At 42.6% G+C, this 19026-nt stretch overlaps 2 protein-coding genes across 10 annotated transcripts in view; one reads left to right on the top strand and one right to left on the bottom strand.

The window, feature by feature from the left end:
- The window catches only part of CCDC83 (coiled-coil domain containing 83), a 28229-nt gene extending 20277 nt beyond the window's left edge, over positions 1-7952 (top strand). For all 4 annotated transcript variants that reach the window (XM_040544421.1, XM_040544420.1, XM_040544422.1 and 1 more), the window contains one exon: positions 1021-7952. In XM_040544421.1, coding sequence (XP_040400355.1) covers positions 1021-1206 — 186 coding nt within the window. In that variant the 3' untranslated portion in view covers positions 1207-7952. The remainder of the gene's footprint in view (positions 1-1020) is intronic.
- The window catches only part of PICALM (phosphatidylinositol binding clathrin assembly protein), a 64715-nt gene continuing 52807 nt past the window's right edge, over positions 7119-19026 (bottom strand). For 3 of the 6 annotated variants that reach the window (XM_040544419.1, XM_040544414.1, XM_040544418.1), the window contains 6 exons: positions 18702-18801; positions 17216-17239; positions 14991-15050; positions 13130-13234; positions 9436-9538; positions 7119-8506 (listed from right to left, as the gene is read on the bottom strand). In XM_040544419.1, the coding sequence (XP_040400353.1) occupies positions 9446-9538; positions 13130-13234; positions 14991-15050; positions 17216-17239; positions 18702-18801 (382 nt within the window). In that variant the 3' untranslated portion in view covers positions 7119-8506; positions 9436-9445. The remainder of the gene's footprint in view (positions 8507-9435; positions 9539-13129; positions 13235-14990; positions 15051-17215; positions 17240-18701; positions 18802-19026) is intronic. The other 3 variants (XM_040544415.1, XM_040544416.1, XM_040544417.1) reach the window with 3 other exon arrangements.

A 19026-nucleotide genomic window follows, 5' to 3' on the forward strand; every position in this document is an offset into this window, starting at 1 on the left:
ACTGTGTAAAGATAACTCTCCATAATGTTTCCTTTCCCTTGAATATTCTACTCAAACACAATAACATTAGTTTTTGTTTAAACAAACAACTATTTCTAGAAATTTGGCATTAATTTAGTAACCTGCAACTTGTGCTCAGAGAATTCATCCTGTTGCTTTGATCAGAGACTGCCTTAGGGAATGTCTCTGTCCTGAAGAGTCACGGCATGGAAAAGCTGAACATTTCACAAACAGACACAAAATCTGTCCAGGTGCTTGTTTCCTTGCAGCTGTTGCCTCAGGAGAGGAACGCTAGCTTTACTTCTTCCCTAGCGCTGCAGAGCCCACCCCGCTGGGGGACACAGGTGCTGCTGACATTCCTGTATTTCACAAAAATTAAGGTATAACTGCAAACAGTGGCATTGCATTGGCAACTAATAGGAAATCATTTACTAAATGTGATTCAAGACCTTGTGCTGTAGGGTTCCTTCTTTCTTCTCCCTAGCCTTGGCTGTACTGCTGCTGCCTCTAGGGAACTGTAGTGCGCATTGGTCTCTTCTCTAGCTGATTCACTCACTGTCCCAGCAGAAAAGTCTGCCTTTTTTTTTGTTGTTTCCTCCCCTGGAATTAGTTTTCTGTTGGGTTAGTCACCTGAACTGAGTCAGAGGCCTAGAGAAGGCCAGAGTCAGCACAAACATGGTGCAAGCACTGAGCTGGACTTGGACCTCTCTCTTTTGGCAGTACTGAGCTGTTGGATTCATTTAATCCTTCTCAGGGAACTAAACTTGGGAGCAGAATTTGGGCTGCAGAGAAAACATTATTGGTGAAAACACAGGAAAAGAGAGCAGCAGGGTTGCATCCTCCTAAGATTAGCTGGTTTGTAGGTTAACCCATTAACACTGAAATTACTGAACACGGCAACCTCAGGACAACACTTGTAGAGTTGCTTTTAAGAAGAAAGATGCTGTTCGTTTAGTTTGTTGTCGAAGAGCTGCCTCTTTTCTCTGCAACTGCAGAAGAACGATATTTTTTCTACTTAAGGAATACTTAAAACTGGGTCCTCTGGAGTCAAAGCTAATGTGTGTGGTTGGAAGAGCCATGCCTATTCACAAGGAGCCGGAAGAAACGCCAAGCAAAAGCCCCACGGAAGATGGCTCTATGGGTAAATCCAACAGGCACATCACAGCTCAGATGATCAAAGACTTGATTAAGGAACAGGTTGGTTAAAAAAAAAAAAAAAAAGAGAAGCTGTGCTGTTAGCAGACATGTAACGTTCTTGGTTCATTAAATATTTGCTCTGTCGTTCAAAGAGTGCGTGGACTTTGTGGTTACTATTTTTGAGTGTCTGAATCATCTCCACATAGACGTTTAATTAGGGACATGCCCAGATGGCGAACTGAATGGCTGTTTTCCTTAGACTTGGAGGTATTGCTGGGGCATATCTTGGGCTTCTTGGTCCAAACAGCTGCACGTGTAGCTGAGAAGTTGTTGTGAGAAGTTATATCTGAGCTGTTATGAGCCAAGCTTTGTGATCCCTACTTGCCGTGTGTCAAATGTAGAATTCCAGCTCGAGCAGACACTGAACGTAGGCTGCCATAAAATGCAGAACTGCTACAAAACACTTAATTCTTTGCTAAATCAGAACCCAGTTTACCCAAGCACAATTCAAATATTGCTGGAAATTCAATGTTTGAATGTATTTTATCTGTCTGCGTGAAAAACTCCACTTAAACATATTGCAATTACTAAAAGTTAATTTTCAAATTTCAAAAGCATAATTTCAAAGCATAAAAATCATTTAAGTCTTTAAATTTGTTTCAGAATTGGCCAAGTACGTTGTGTAAGCCTTTATTTTTGTTCTGTGGCTGGTCTCTCTGGACGTGTATCTTAGCACACTGAGTCAGGGATTTTTTCCCATTCTCATTGTGCATCGTGGACGCCCTGTCTGGAGTACACAATGCAGTTACTTCCCCAAAGGCACAAATAGGAAATGCGTGAGTCAAAAACCTTTTTAGAAACTTGTGCTGGCATTAAATAGTCCAATTTAAACTCTTGAGGGGTTAATCAGGTACTTGGAAGAAAGCTTTTTTAAAATAAATAACCGACCGACTTATAGCCGTGCAGCGTCTCGGTTTATCCCATGCTTCAGCACAAACATTTTGCATTCTCCAGGTGAGCTCAGCCGTTCCTGCCCAGCAGGTGTCTCCTTGAGCTGGAGGTGAGAGGGGCTGACTGTCTGCAGCTCCTTACAAACACAAAAAGTAGGAGCCCGCATCTCAAACCCAACCTCACTTGCACTGCCACGTGGTGAGCGCTTGAATGAGTTTGGCCGTGTCTCTGCTGTAACCCTGCTGAGTTACAGCAGAGGCTGAGGTGACTCCTAAATATTCGTGTGTCCAAAGGGGATCCCTACTCGTGAGGTGCCAACGTTTTAAGCACAACAGCAGCCCCTCCGTGGCTATGCCGCCTCTCTCTGAGTGCAAGCTGCATGAGCTGGCGCGCTTGAAAGCGGGATTAGTTCTGCTCAGTGGTTAGTCTGGCTTTTCGTATAGTCATAGAATTAGAATATGGCTTTTGCTGTTACAGAAAAGCCTCGCCTTCTTCCCACCGCTCCCCCGAGGGCATTTACAGGGATGTGAACGTAGGGCCCTTCTCCAGACGTCTCCGTGCTTATGCCCATCATCCACACCGCACCGTAGGGCATGTGGCAGGACAACATAAACTTGTACCTCAGAAAAAAAACAACTTTGCAGCTTGAAATCACCGTTTAGATTTTAACAGTAAGTGCCTGTGTGGGCGAGAGGGAGTTAAAAAGAAATGTGAAACATGCTAATTAGGGTGCAAGCCACAGGGAGCCTGCACAGGCCAGAAGCAACAGCCTGTAGCAAAACTTAGTCAAGTGTCTCAAATCCCCTTGGCTTCCATGTGCTTAGCATTAGGGCAAGTGGGAGGCTTTTATGGGGGGAACAGCGAGGTCCTTAGCATCTGGATTTGATAATTTTGTTACTGCCAAAAACTCTCAGGCATGAGCAAGGTGTTGTAAAGCAGAGGAGCTGATCAGCACACTGGCAGCACGGCTACCACCTCCAACTCCTGCTTAAACAACGGGAGTCGGGGGCACCGTGCCAGTTGGTGCAAAACTTACACAGGAGGAGCATCCTGAAATTCCCTGCGTGCTGAAATATTTTCCTTTTACTGCGGTTACAAGCATAGGACACTAGTTGGGCTACAAGATATAAGGTTTTTTTTTGTTAAAACTGCAATTTTCTTAGCATTGGGGAGAGTTGGGACAGATGGACACTTTCCTGCAAGTGTTCACTTGAAAGTCAAATTCAAGTTAAAGAGCTGTGAGCAGCACCCAGCTGCAGGTAAGCAGCTTCAATAGAACTGAAGTCCATGTGCTCCAACTAAGAACCACCAATCCACCAAATGGCTAAAAACACAAAGTAGAGCGGTGTGTACTGCTCTGCAGTGCTCATGGAAGCGATTTCAGATGCTTACCTCAGCGTATGGCTGGTTTGAACCCTCTCTGAGCAATTTCCCTGTAGGGGCAAGCAACTGGAGCACCGTGCTCTGCAGCCCGAGCTGCGGGGAACATGGGTGTTTGGAGAGGTTCGCAGCCTCCCATGCAGCCAGGTTATATAACCAGGCGATCTCTCCGCAGGTGCAGACCTGCAGGTTTGGAGAAACGAGGGCAGGAGACTTGTTCTGCAGCATTTGTTCTCGTTTGCCTGCTTTCCGAGAGTATTCAACGGAAGGGATTCTGCGGGCAGCGAGGAGCTTGCCAGAATAAGGGCAGAAACTAATGGACCGAAACGTTTCGCTGTACTGACAGACCAGGACCAGAGAACCGAATATCATTAGCACCTAAAGCCACTGATGTTTTAAAGCTGGATGTTCCTCTGAAAAAGGCTTTCCCTTGGATCAAAACCCTTGGATTTTTGACCCACTGTAGGAGCAAGGACGTTTCTTTGTACCACCACACCTCACAGCTCGTGTTCTGCAGCCGACCGCAAGCGCCGCGTGTTGTTTTAGGACACGGCACGGTAACGAGACGCCAGCAGTTGTTCCCATGTTCAGCCCACAGAACAGCTCCACAAAAAAACTGGGGTTTGACGTGCTGCTGGTCTTTTCCCCACCTTTAGTGGTTAAAGAGCAGCAAGAAGCTAAAATTGTATCAAATAACGCTTCTTAGCAAAAACAATACTTGGGGAATTGCTGGGGCTGGCACGGGGACGTTCAGCTGTTATCACTGAGCGGAGCAGAGATCTGCACTATGAAAATAAGCCTGAGACCTCAGCTCTCCTCGTACGCTGCAGGAGGCAGAGCAACGGGTTTGCGCCCAACCCATTTTCACTGGCATTATCAGCAGAACAGCTCAGGAAGTTGTCTTTTCCAAGGCTTTTCCATCTTCGCCTCAGGAAACTTCCTCAGCAGAGAAGCAAGAAAAGCAGCAAGAAGCACATTGCACTCAACTCATAGACTGAGGTGTTACCTTGGACAAAGCATCTCCCCCAACCGAAGTGGAAGGAGTTGTTTGCTCAGCCTTCGGACACAAAAGGGCAACGCTGCTGCCACCCTGCTTGGCGCCGGGGGAACCCCTTGAGAGCTCTCCCCGCAGTCGTTCTGACGGAGGCAGGACGGAGCACACGGATCAGCCCCTTCCCTTCGTTCTCTCGTTTTAGCACAGAAAGCATCGGGAACTCACAGATTTTTCTTGTCGGGCAAGTTCAGCGAGAGAAGCCAAGGCCGTTTGTGCTCTCCTCGCTGCAGCGTGCGGGAGCCGCAAAGGTCAAGTCAGAGGCCTGCCAACAGACCAAGGAGAAAGCTCTTATTTACATATGCTCTCATTAACATTTTTTTTTCTTCCATATTCAGCACATCTCTTCACTGCCCATCGCATTCCCTCGTCAATCTCCTGCTCCCATCAGCATTTTCAATCTCTCTATCATCTCTCCCAGTGCTTTGGCACCTGATTCTCCCTTTTCTGCCACAATCTCAATTATGTCACGGCCTTCAAGCTGCAATCCATTTACGTCTCTCCCAAACTTCCACCAGGCTCTGCAAACACGTACTGTTCATCTAACAGAGGCAGGATTTCACCCTGTGCCCCCTTTCTTGCTGAAGGGCTGTTTGGCAGCTGGAATTTCGGGACTTCAGCAGCTGGTTGAACGGGCACCTGACGTCACAAAGTCATGCAATGACTGTTTTAAGTATCTCCCGAGGTACCAGCAGTGTGAATTTATTGCAGGCAGCAGCTCGGTTTAATTTGTAACTGAAACAAAGAGGGTGAGGGTGGTCAGACGCTGGGACAGGCTGCCTAGAGAGGTGGTTGGTGCCCCGTGCCTGTCGGTGTTCAGGAGGCATTTGGACAGTGCCCTCAGGAACGTGCCTGAGCTTTTGGTTAGCCCTGAAGGGGTCAGGCGGTTGGACTCAATGTCTCCAGAGGTCCTTCCGACTGAACGATTGCATTTAACAGAAGCAGAAGAATTTAGGTTGTCAGATGAACAATCTGCATGCGCGCTTTTAGAAAAGCTGCGAGGTTACAGCTGTTCAGATTCTTGTTGGGGCAACAATAAACGTCTCAGGGAACAAGTCCAACAGTTCTATTTATATACATCTCTGATGAAAAATGTTGATTCCTACATGCTACTTTTCTTCACAAAACTCTAAAAAGAGCTCCAACCCTCTAACCAAGCACTGCTTCCTCCACTGCTTCCTAAGCACAGGAAGCTTTCTCAGACAGTTTGCTCTTCTAGATTATACAACCTTTGACCTCAGTTTTGAAGAGAATCAGGTTTTCGCATTCCCCTGTTACTGAAAACGCACAGTAATTCAAAAAGAAACATGTCTGAGCTATGCTTTTTCAGTTAAGATACAACCGAGTGTTATTCCAGCAGTAACAAAAGCAAACATACTTATTAGGAACAAGTTAAATGGGAAAATAATCCTCAGAAAATTCTCAAGCCTTTTTTTTTTTTTTCCTTCCCTGAAGAGTAAAACTAAAAGTTTATTATCAAAGCCTCCAACAAGGTTTAGCCTGGGCAGCATCTGTGCTCCATAACACAGCAACTGTGAGTTACCAGCAGAGGATAACAGAGTTAAGTCATCCCTACAGAAGAGCCTTTTTTGAGACCAGGAGTTTGCAACCTCAGGCTCACAGCCCCCCAAAGGGGCTCTAACGAATCAAAAAGGTCTAAGTAAATTCAGCAAAACAGACTGAAAATACTGCACAGAGCATCAGTCCTAAAACAAAGGTCGGTGTTTATCACACCCCAGCACACCGGGATATGGAGAAGGAACAGTGTCTACCTTAACCTTTTCTATGAGCTATGAACAATGTTTCTGAACAATCCCTTCCCTAGTAATCACCAATTTAGCCATCAGGACACAAACATCCACTTTTTTTTCCCATCTAACCTCGACTCATATAATCCACATTTCTGATGTTCTAACTGCAAGCAAAAACTGAAAAGAAATTGTTCTTGGGTGGCACACCCCCAGACTGAAAGCCTCATTGTAGGGAGGTAAAGATTTAAGTAAGTTGTATACGAAACTCACCAGATCTAAGCTTATGCATTACGTACGCTGAAACGGGTTCAATGTTTTTATTTATGCTTTTAGAAAGAAATTCTAAATTACTGATCATTTTAAGGTGTACAGTTATATACCTTCAGGACCAGCTTAGGGTAGTTGAGAGGGAAGTTCCACTTCTATCAGAACCCCGTGATGAAAACCAGCATCTAAAGCAGACGGTGGCGTGAGCAGCTGCTCAAACCTTCTCCAGCATTAGCTATCCTGGGGAAGATACCTAAATAATTTTTGGTGTATTTGTGCTTCTTGCCTGGTTATAAACAGTGCAAGTTTACTGCCATGAGTATTTTGAAAGACTAGAAGATGGGGAAACATCATCTTAAGGAATCAGCTGTTGCTGCGACGACTCCTTACGATGAACTAAGACCCTCCGCTACGGCACCACCAGGAAGACGTCGCACAGATCGTGGCATTCACGGTGTGGTGCACGGGGCCTGCAATACAATCTGCACATGTGAAATACATTTGGTATTTTATTAAGTAAACAATGCAAGTATCAGTGCACATTTGTAAGCAGCAAAAAAGAAAAGCACCTCAGACGTTCATACCGTAACAAAATTCTGTGGAAGCTGCATTTTATTTGAAAATCCACCCATCTTTGCTAACATACGTTTTAATATTTTAAACAAAAATAGAATCTGCAGAGACAATGCAGCAAGTATGCTTTAATTCATGTACAGAATTGCTTTCATATCACTGACTATCCTTCTGAAGGCCCCTCTCCACCCAGAAGTAATGATGTATTTACACAAAGCACCGATCAACAGTGCTGCTTTAATTCTTCATTATCTAAATTCCCACTAGATGTATGTAAGGAAGCTACTTCCCGCTTTTAACTCTTAAAAGGTACGTGATCAGAAACATGGCACTAGCCAAATGAAAAGGCTTCCCCCCCAACTCACGATACCTCAATTTATTTTATTTTTTATTTTTTTTTTTTTTTTACAGAAGAGAAGGAAAGTCTTAAAGTGAAAGCAATTCCTCACATTCATTTTGGAAAGGCCTTATAATGTCAAATGTAAAAATAATGACATGCCAAGCACAAAGCAATAAAGTTCCTTCCCAATGCACTAATGCTGAATTAAAAATGTAGTGCTTCTTCTAGTCAGTTAACTGTTCCCTTGCAAAATCCTAGGCACAGAATTGACTATAAGGATTAATGCATTTTACAGCTCTTCCCTAATTCCCATATATACTGAGAATTCATTAGATTCAGACCTTTAAAATATTTAGTGCTCTGTATGTCAGCTGAAAAGCATTCTGAATCAGATTCATTCTTTGTGGATAAAAATCAGACATACTGTATACATCCATACTCATTTTCATAAGGAGTTTTTTTTTGATACAATATTAATGTTAAATTGATAATCATAAATAAATACAAACAATAATACATAAGGAATGTCTACTGCAAACTGAATATATAATTTTTTTTTTAAAAAAAGTTAATTTCCATTACTGCTGTGCCTACATTTGTGAGGACTGAAGAAAAGGTAACTGCAGAATTAAGAGTTAGGATTTGACCCTCCCCTCCCCGGAGTCTTGTTTTGAGTTACGGTAAAGGACATCTCCATTCCAGACAGCGTTTCCAAACACCAATCTCAATTTCCAGAATAAAGGCTTCTCTTTGTACGTTATCGATTATGGATAGTATTAGAAGCTGAAAGTATTGACGTGTTAGTCACCAGGACGAAAGAACAGATCTCAGTCTTTATTGATGTCAATTCTTGGCTTTGTGTTGCGTATCGATGCTTTCCGATGGAGTTGTCCCAGGTTCCTTCATTGGTCTTCATCGTGTCACGGCATCACTTAGTGGAAGAGGAGAGTCTGACAGACTGAAGTTCGGTTTTTCCTGGAGTGGGGGCTTACTGGTGAGCACATCTTTTTGGAAACGTTCTTTCTCTTCCATCTAACCCAGTTACATAAACTGAATCTGGAAAGACGAAAAACCTTCACGTTAACATCCAGCATCATGAGAAGTGGGATTTTACTACAAACTTGTGCTTTCTTCAAAGGTTTCCATTCCCCAAATGCCCAGGATAGCCACAGTTCTGAAGTTGTGAATAGAAATTTGCCAAGAAATAAGAACAGATGAGGACATTTGTCCGACTATACCGGCCTTCAGAACACCTGCTTGCACTGAGCTGTTCCATCCAACAAGAACAACCCTGATTGATCCACGGGACCTCGCCACCAGCAGCAAGGTGACACAGATCAGCGCGGCCGCACAGGGAGCTCAAGGCCACGTTCGCTTTGCTCCAGAGGAAGCGCCCAAGGACGAGCAGAACGCGCTGTGAGCTAACAGCCTACTCTTTGCACCGTGTATTCTTTATTCTTACATTATTTTAAGGTTTCACTCATTATTGCTCTCACCCACCCCAATAACAACATGAACAGGAGAATCCCACGACACGTCCGTACTGAAACGCAAACCCTGCACACTCGGAGCCCAGCACCTCCTGCAGGAGGCCGAGCAGTCGGCGAAGGGCGCGAGCAGACCGTCGGAAGCAGTCAGGTGGGTGCTGCTAACCCTGAGCCCTCAACGTTTTCCTGACGTTTATGTACCCGTGAACAGCAGGCAGAACCAGGCCGGTCTCCCTAGCAAGTGCTGCGTGCCCTGGCTCCTGCAGCGCAGAAGGGAGCTACCAAACTGTTTCCAGTGGGCTGTAGCTAAACACTGCTCCGCTTGATGAGGCCCTTGAACTGCCAAGGATACTGAAATTCCCAGTCACTTCCACAATGCTTCCAACTCGACTGGTTTTTATTAGCGTTTTCTTAAACCACTTCTAGCCATAAAGCAGGAATTAGAGCTTTAATTTCTATGTCACAAAACCAGCATCTCCCCAGAATAACGGACAATACCTAAGTTGTTCTACAAGAAATCCTGGAGAGAGAGCTCTGCAAAGGGGTCCTTTCCTGAGGCTCTGTGAGGACTCTGACTGGAAGGGCTGGATGCTGCAGACAGCTAGTAGGAAAGACGACAGAGAAAGGGAAAGAAAAAGAAAAAAAGGTCTCAGAATGACAGAATATGAAAGCTGAACATGTAATGAAAGGACAAGGGGAGGTTAAGAGGCAAACCTGGCAGAAACCAACTATTAAACCAAGGTTTTGGTCACATGGGAAACAGAAAAGCCTCGCCATGGTTGGCATAATGCGGAAACGAGCCAGATGTGTCCCTCCAGAAAGGAAACTTGAAGGGGTGTTTTCCAAACAAGCAGGTAGCCTTGCACTTTCCCAGCAGTTTTCTCCAAAAGAAGATGCAAAACCTGACACTCCTGAGGAACATCAGCGCCCTGCCTGCTTCCCAGGGAAAGCTGTGGAACCGTGCCCAGCAGCTGCCCGGGCATCTTTCTCCTGAAGAAACAGCTCTCGGCGTCTTTTCCCCTTAAAGTATGAGGCATCTAAAAAAGAGGATGGAAAGCACCTAAAAGATCATTCTTAACTTGGGGCCTAAAAGGAGAGCACGGGATATATTCTTGGGGAAATAAACAAGAGTTTGTCAACTGCTGCTGTTTAAGTGCGAACTGAAGACTGAAGCCGCCAGTCCGTGCCCTGACAAAAATCCCACCAGACAGCCACGTATTTAAAGCACCCCACTACCAACTCAGCCATACGAAGCGCAGAATTGACAGGTAGGGATGCTGGCTTTTCAGCAGCTGGAAGGAACCAATAATCCCCAAGCTGCAATGGCAGGAGTATCTACTATTTGTTTTCTTGATTTTTTTAAAGCTCTTTTCCCCTTTGTTAGTGCTTTCCCAGTTATAAACGGTGCTTTTTTAAATTATGCTTGCCCTTGCCCCTCACAGAACTTGCCTGTTTTTGCGGTTACAAGTTAACAGTCGGCTTTCTCCACTTCCAGCTCCACCACTTCACTGGTAACTGAGTCACAAGTGACCAGCGCGCACCCGCACTCCGTACCCAGTGCAGAACCCCCTGCGTGGAGGTGTATTTCCTTCAGAACCACTCAGTGTCTGCCCACCTACGTGTGACAGGGAACACGCTCATGGCAACTGCTTGCAGCAGTGCCCGGAGTGTAAATATTGCCATTGCAAAATAACATTTTTCACATTAATTTTTTGGAAACCATATAATAGGGAGGAGTTCTTTTAGGATCAATACTCTCTACCAGGACCGAAACCTATCTCCTTCCCGAAACCCTGCTACCAATGAGGCACCCTGACCCAGTCCCCACAGACAGGTTATGGAAGAGCCATGAGACAGGATGGGAAGTGCTCGAGAAGCAGTTTCGGGGTGTCAGAAGCCCTCCTTTCCAACCCAGCTGTTCCCTCTGGAAAGCTGCAGCTCCCACCCCAACACCACTCTCCAGGATTTGAAGCAGGTTAATGATACCAATGACAAGTCTATCAGAGTCCTAACTCCAGCAAGGCATGCCCACTGCAACTTGATTTCACGTCACATCCTCTCTCTTCATGGTCAAATGACTTGAAGCTGCACATTAAAAATCCTGTTAAATTGGTGTTAATTGGAAATTTACCAAATCAAGTCCAAAGAAACGTCCCAGTTTGAAAGCAGTGTGGAAGACTGGTAGGTTTAGAGCTCTGCCATTTGTGTAACATCAGCGTGTAACCAGAAATAGAGGTGAAATTTCAGGAAGTCTGTTCACATCAAATACTTACTAGATGGCTCAGCTAAATTCAGACAAGACAAAGTAACTTAGAATAAATACATATTTTAACAAGACTAATTATTAAAAAGGAAGCCTAGAACTAGTGTGAAGTATAGTTAGATGAGGTTTCCTACATCTATCACATCTATCTAGAATACTGCTTATAAATATAACTAAAACCAGAACGTACCACAGCAGTTTTTTAGCAGAAGCTTTTAAGAACAACAGCACTGGCCATCGGTTCCTCTAGCACCAACAGGTTTAGAGCTGGATTTCGCCTCCTTACTGCCCAGTGCTCATGCCACTTGAAATGCAAGGCACTATGCGGGACCAGACCCAAAGCCTCACCTCCAACACCTTCTGCTTTATTGAAGTCAGATTTCTGAGAACTCAGCACCTGCAAGCAATGCAGACCGTGTCTGAAGGAAAATCCTTCCTGGTCATCAGTAAGTGCTGATTCAAAGGGCGTGTTTTCAACCAAATTCATTTTTGCAGGAACCAAGCATGCTGTCAGATAAGCACAATAAACACACCTCACTTGTGATTAATTCCTCCTTTTCCTGTTATGACAGCCAGCTGGGATTCAACCTAGACCAAGCCCTACAATGTCAAATGAGGCAGGAAGGCTCAACCCACCTATTTAGACCCACCTACCTGTTTATAAGTGAATTAGACAGGCCTGCCTAATTAGGCAGGTCAAACATTTTTTCCATGAAATACATAAAACCCCAAGCAAAAGATGCTGAATCATTTGCCTGAAGTGACAATGAACGTACAAATATGCTTTCAGAAGCCCAAAAGAAAGTCGATTGCAAACAGCATTTCTAGGTGAAGAAACCTAACAGTGGCTCTTTCACAGAAAGCCTTTAAAAAAATAAATCTACCCACATAACTCTGAAGTGAGAAGAGGTTGGACACTGCCCACTGGAAGCGTAAAACAGCTTTTCCTGTTAAGGATCAGATTAAGGCACTGGAGAAAATGTTGAGGCTTTTTTCCCTTCCAACTTACTGTTGAAGTCTGTTCCCTCCACACTCCAGAGGCCCAAACACACACACACACCCCATACACAAGTTTGGGTGCTTCACCTAAATGAAGAAATACCTGCATGTTTTTGAACAGCCACCTATGAAGACAGAGCTTTGATCTTACTTTATAGTAAGATCAAAATACAATCCCAATATATTACATATTTTTTAAAAATAGAATCACGAAGTACAGCGTGAACTTTAAGAAACATGTGACTGGCAAGTAAAAACATGCAGCATTAATACCGGCGTTCCAATCTTCCAACTAAACTTGGCTCCACCTTACTACACTTATTAAATATAAGTATCTTGGTAAATTCTCAATGATCTCCCTGTTTTCTGAAAATAGTATGGAAGCATTCAATATTTGTTTCCCCCCAACACGTTCTTCCCTCCCCCCCTATTTCTTGGTCTGAGTCCAGGCAATCTTCCCAGTGACAGAAGTTTGCAAAACAAACAACAAAAGTGAAGAATTCAGGAGCAGCATGGATAGTCAGCTACTTTCAATGTTCAGAGTATCCCTTCACCACATCTTTTATTCCAGCCAGTTAGGAATGGATCTATACAGAACATTACATGAGAACCGAAAAAGCAGGCACACGTAGCATCTTTCTTGTGGGGAAAGTCCAGAGTAGTTTGTACAGCTATTGAATATCTTTACTATGCCGTAAACAAAGGAAAACTTCAATCATACTTCCAGAAGAACAATGGCTTAAGACATCATCTGCTTTGCTTTTGTAAAACAAGCTCAATGCCATCACCCTGGACATAAGAATCAATCCTTACATGAACTAACGTGCTTGTGCAATGCGTTTGTCCAACACAAGATATTGAAGTACCTTTAAAGAAACTGACCCAGCTATAATTAGTTCCTTTTGTATTTGTAATTTTGAATGTACACACCTGTGCTCCTGGTACAGGGCCGAAAGGGTTTGGTGGTCTCATGACGGGCTGACTGTATATTAAAGTTGGCTGTGTCATTACTGGTATACCTCCCATCTGTGATGGCTAAAAAAAAATCAGGACAACATCAAGTCATATGTAGCATTAATGTATTTCAACTAATTAAGAAGAGAGAGGAAAACGGTAAATGCATGAAAAGCCTTGGCCATCTCTGATATGTGCAATCATATAAAACATTTCTACTTTATTCCACAAATACAGGTCACTAGTAAGAAACAGAGCATTGTTAAGGAATATTCACAGTAACAACAGAGCCCATTTAATCTCTTGCTGCAGAGATCTGAAACACTGAAATACTTGTTTAAACACAAGCATTTGTGCTGCTCGTCTTGCCCCTGAAACTGGGGTCTGACAACACTTCCCTGTCCATGCCTCCAGAAGCGTAAGAGCCATTTTACAGAGCTGGTGGAGTTCAGGAAAAATTCAAAACTGAGAACTACACATAAAGTTAACGTTAAGTCATTTTGCAATCAAAGTCTAAAGTGTTCTGAGATTCTGCCAAATTAAGAATTTAACATATAATAACGGTGTTAGGAGTGTATTGTTGCTCTCAGGAAAAAATAAAGACTAGGCTGTAAAACAGGTCAACATTTATGAGATTCCTAGCAGTAAATGTCTTGAGTCAAGTGTGAATGAGCCCGAATGACTTTCAGGATGTGTTCTAAAGCCAACCGGTCATTCTGTAATAGCCCATCTCATCCATCGGCTCAGACGCTGCATGTTTTTGAACAGGTAACAGCAACTCGGAACAGCAGAGCTATGGCTACTATTAGTTCTAGTTGCCATTTCCTACTGGCATTTAAAGCTGCTTTATGCAAGATTACTTTCTGAAGATGTTACCTTCCCCGGCTGCTCAATCAAAACCACCAGGAAAATGCTTCTTGCACCTGCAGTGCCAGGTTGTATTGATCAAGTTTGAGTCAGCACTAAGGCAGTTTAACCACAGCGACTTTGCACAGAACACACTACAGGAGTTAGGGGGTGGGTAATGGAGAACACGAGACCCTCCAGAACACCATTTGCCACATTTACTGTTCACTTACTGAAGGCATATGAATTATAAATCACGAATCAAATTTGATTATAAGATGAAGCATTTCAGCTTATTTTTATTACACAAATCAGGGAGCCATTTAGCAAAATAGTTATTCTAGGAAAACTCCCTCCCTTTTTACTCAGCAAAGCTGTGCTGTACCAGTAAAAGCATACTAATAAAGAGTTAAATCCCATCATTTCAGAAGTATTTTCAAATCGGAGCTAAGAACAACACTCTGAACAATTTTCCGGAGCAACAAGCAGCAAAGTCAGGTCTGTATCAAAAGACTTGTGGCACTGGTGTGTCAGTGAGAAGTGCAATTCTCAAGCGACACCACGACACAGTGCCACAACCTCGCAGGTTTGTAGCATCATCCATACAGATACCTTTTGCTGAGGTTGGGAGCATGGACCTGAAGATGGTTTCAGTTCATAAAACACTCCTGTTGTGAGTGTGGCTATACTTACATGATATATCTATTCCTACACCAATAGAGCCCAACAAGAATATTGTTTTTTTGTTTAAATTAAGACACAACCAGGTAAGGTAAGAAAAGTCTGAATTTCATGTAAAAAAAACCACTATGTTCATGCAGAAAACCAGGTTTTTAGTGATCTGGTGAAGAATAAGGGGCTGAAATTCAGTCTCTAGTAAAGCAGTTCAGAAAAAAATCACTGCTACTGCAATAAGCAGTTAAATTGCAATAAGCAATTAAATCCTAACAGAGTGTCTGACTTCTGTTGGGGTTACAGCAGCTGTACTTACCATCCCGTAGCCCATCATTCCTGTCGGTGTTGTGGCAGGGTACGCCATGACGGGTGGTGCCTGAAGTGACAAACAGGGGTGAACTGAGAGGAGGAGACCAGCTGCACACTGCTAACGCTGCAGCGCTTTGCACATTATGAATATAGCAAAGAGTAATTGTGCACTTATTAGAATTTGCAGTCTTGTGTTAAAATGTACCCAAATTATTGGAGACTGAGTATCTAAGCTAAAGCTTCTAGATGACCTTGACAATTTTATAATGAAATATTTGCTTTTAAGCTCTTTGAACTCTGGCTGACTAAACTGCAAGCTACCATTCTCCTGGCTTTCTTTGCTTTCTCTTTAAAGAACAAAGTATGATAAACAGAAATTTTAGAGGGAAAATTCAGAAAAAAATTTTGAATCCCATGAAGTAAATGTTTATATTTCAAAATCAGAAATAACAGTGCACAAAGGATCTTAAGAGAGAATTTTAAGGATCAGAAGGTCAAATTACCATTGCTTTTGTAGACATTACAGGAATTCTCTTCTATCTAGCCAGGGGATTCTCCTACCATGTTTCAGTATAAATTCAACTCTAACATCTAACGATTGGGATGGTAACTTAACTGGCTTTTCTTGTCTCTTCCTCAGTCTCAAAGTAAATCTAGCTAACAGGATAAATGATTAGTTCTAAAGCTACAGTGGGATCATTCACTAAAGCAGACAGAACTCCAAAAAGAATTCATATCTACATAGAAAACGTGAATCTGCACCTTACATTCCCTCTCACTCACCCAATTAGTGCACTCAATTTGAATAGGTTAAAAATCCTCTTAATACTTTATAGACATGTTTATATTACCCGCAACCCGCTTGTAACTTTTATGGAGTTACAATAAGAAAGCTGTCAACAGAAAAAAACTGGGATGAAGCTACTGTTTATAAACAACTTGGCAACATGTACATAAAAACAGCTGACAACTCTTAGAAAGTAGGAAAATATATTAAAGACAGCTCTTCATATCAGAACCACTTTTTTCTTTTCAGTTTCACGGGCCGCTTTTGAAATTAGTATAAACTCTTACAAGGACAAAAAATGTGTCGTTTTTCCAGACAATGAATTGTGCTTATAAGTATTGAGATAGCTTGCTGTCTATCCTCTCCACCTCCTGTGAGCTTCTCTTAAGAAAAAGTTTAATTTCCATGTCCTGTGCTGTGGGGAGTACTGTTCATAACGAGACAAAGACCATACACATCTCTCAGTGCACAGGAGATTGGTAATACAGAAAAAAGGGAAGCAGCAAAATATCCATAATGCTGCATTAATTACAGCAGACAAGTGGTAACCTAATCAATAAGACATCAGCAATGCTGCTTCTGGAGTCAATTCTTAAGTATCAGCTGCCTGCTCATGTACAGTGGCTGGTGTCACCGGTATTTCAATTGTCACCAGGACAGATTTCCCCAGTCGAGAATCCCCTATGCTGCCTACTACCCAGGTACTCCACAGCAGGAATGGCTGCCCTGAAGGGTTTTGTTCGCTTGTTTTTTTCTTTTCTTTTTTTTTTTTAAATTTTTTTTGCTTACACACTTACAAACATGCTGACTAAATTTGTTTCTTGAGTGTTCAAGTATAGACCTACCATCCTTTACTTAGTTACCCTGCAATGAAAACAGGATACAGGGAAAGACCAATATTTACATTAAAAAACCTCTGAAACGAAAAGAAACTGCATTCCTCAGACAGCAAGCACAGGTTACTGCTTGCCCATTGTAAACTGTCAGCGTGGATTTTCTTTTTTTATAGGAGCATTAATGGCATATTGGTCTCTCCCCACTAAAAATAATTCAAGATCTACCGTAAATGTGGATAAAGTGCCAAGTATAACAGAAGCCCGTGAGATTTCATGCAGTTATTCAAACACAAACACCTTATCTTCATTCAAAAGTCACCAAGTGCATTAAAGGCAGCACAGACACACACCCCAGCTCTCTGGCAGCAAATGGTACAGTTTAAAGCAAGGAAAAAAATCTCGGTACTTCCCATGCCATCATTCGAGTCAAGAGCCTGCAGAACACCTATGAAGTTTGTGTATGCTAGGAAAAGCTGAATTTTTTGGCACACCAAAGGTTTTAAAATGAGGAATGTGTAAATAGCAAGAAGGTTATGAGATTCTGCAACAGCAGTGGTTAATATCAGCATGCCAGTTGATTGCAAAAAGGCTGTGGGTTGTTTCACTTACGTATTGTGGAAAATGCATGCCATTCTGTATTTCCCAGGGAGAACAATTACATAATGCAATAACACTGGATTAGAAGCAAATACTTACACAACGGAATATACACAGATAGCATTTTAGTTCACAAATACATTAAATGTCTACCCCAACACATTCTTGTAATTCAAGTCATTTAATGAGACAACGTACATCTGTGATACTGTCACCAGTAGGTCTGTAAGTATTTTGCATAGTCCATTTATTTGATATATGCCTTTTTTCTGAAGGCAAGAAAGCCTTATTTTCAAAAGCATATTTATTTAGCAAGCAGCAGCAACTCCACAATAAATAGACCAGCATAGGAAGACAAACTTTCTTCTAGATTATTTCTGTTTCCTTTTATTTTTTTTAATGTTAACAGTTTCACAGGAAAAGTGTCTCAAAAGTATCTCTAAGGAATAAAAGCTGTTAAGTTTAATGACTTATCACAAGAAGATGTGCACACAAGACACAAGTTATTCAACAGATCCAAGCACACACGTAAACTCACACCACCAGTCGTTAAAGCAGGTGAGTAGTCCCAGTTTCTTCAATACCTACACACCCTCCAGTAAGGCCCACAAATATTTTTGTCTACGTGATTGAGCTGGTAATGGGCACCCACTAGGGAAGATCTGGTGGATCCAGAGAGAGAGACTTTCCTAATCCATGATGTTTTATTATTATACTGTGGCTTCAACCTCCCCCAGTCAGTTACAGCTGCAATAAATCCTCAGGGACTTCTTGCTACCTGTTCTGTCAGTTCTCCAGGTCGTTGGTGAAAGGGTGAGTAGGATTCATATGCAAAAGTGTTCACTAGCATTGTGAAAACTACCCACATAAACTTTTTTTTGGACACATTAGTCAAGAAACCTTGCCCTACACGCTACCCAACCCCCTTGCCAATACTACATGCTACAATAGACACTAAAAAATAGACATCACCCAAACTGACATGCATTAAAAATGATTGCACACATCAGGGCAGGAAAGCAGTAGTTACATTAAGAAAGCTATAGCCTGCATTGCTGCACAGACACCTGTACAAGTACCCCACGATTAATCTCCCTGCCCATTCTCACTCCCAGAGGAGGCTACGTGTTGTAACATTAGACATGCTTGACATAGGGATGCACCTATGAACACACTTTTCGCACTTCTACTTATCCGGACTGTGAAGTGCCCTCCCACATCACCTCAATTCACAGCTTTATGTCAGCTTAGTGAAACACAAAGCCAGTTATCTTGCCATGAGAGACTGGTCAAATACTAATTTATGATGAACTTGCATGTCAAACTGCAACTACTTTACTAGAACTGCACAGGTGACGAAAACAAAATACAAACACACATCTCAAACTGACTTCTTCAATTTTCTACTACAGCTATAGGTCACTTACAAATTTCAGTTACTTGTCAGTCCACATATCTAATTACACAGAACTCTATTTTAAAATGAGCATTTGCTTACCAACGTCGGAGCGTTCCACGCAGTCGTAGGTGCAATCTTGGGTTGCCAGTTGGAACCGCCTGTTAGTTTCTTTTCACCTGGCTGAGTCCAGTTTACATCACTTCAAATAAATTTGTAAATTGTTAGAAAACAATGGATTTGCTTACCCAAAGGAATCATAGAAAGGCTGACATCTTGACAAGTATTATCACTGTCACTACTCAGCCTACAATCACCTTCAGCCAGCTTTTAACAACTCATTGTATCTCACGTGAGAAATGAAGCACTATCCTAAGCGTGCTCTGAAAGTTAACATGCTATTCTTATGGAAACATTTGGACCTGTA

Source organism: Cygnus olor, chromosome 1 (genome assembly GCF_009769625.2).
Source record: "Cygnus olor isolate bCygOlo1 chromosome 1, bCygOlo1.pri.v2, whole genome shotgun sequence".
NCBI lineage: Eukaryota > Metazoa > Chordata > Aves > Anseriformes > Anatidae > Cygnus > Cygnus olor.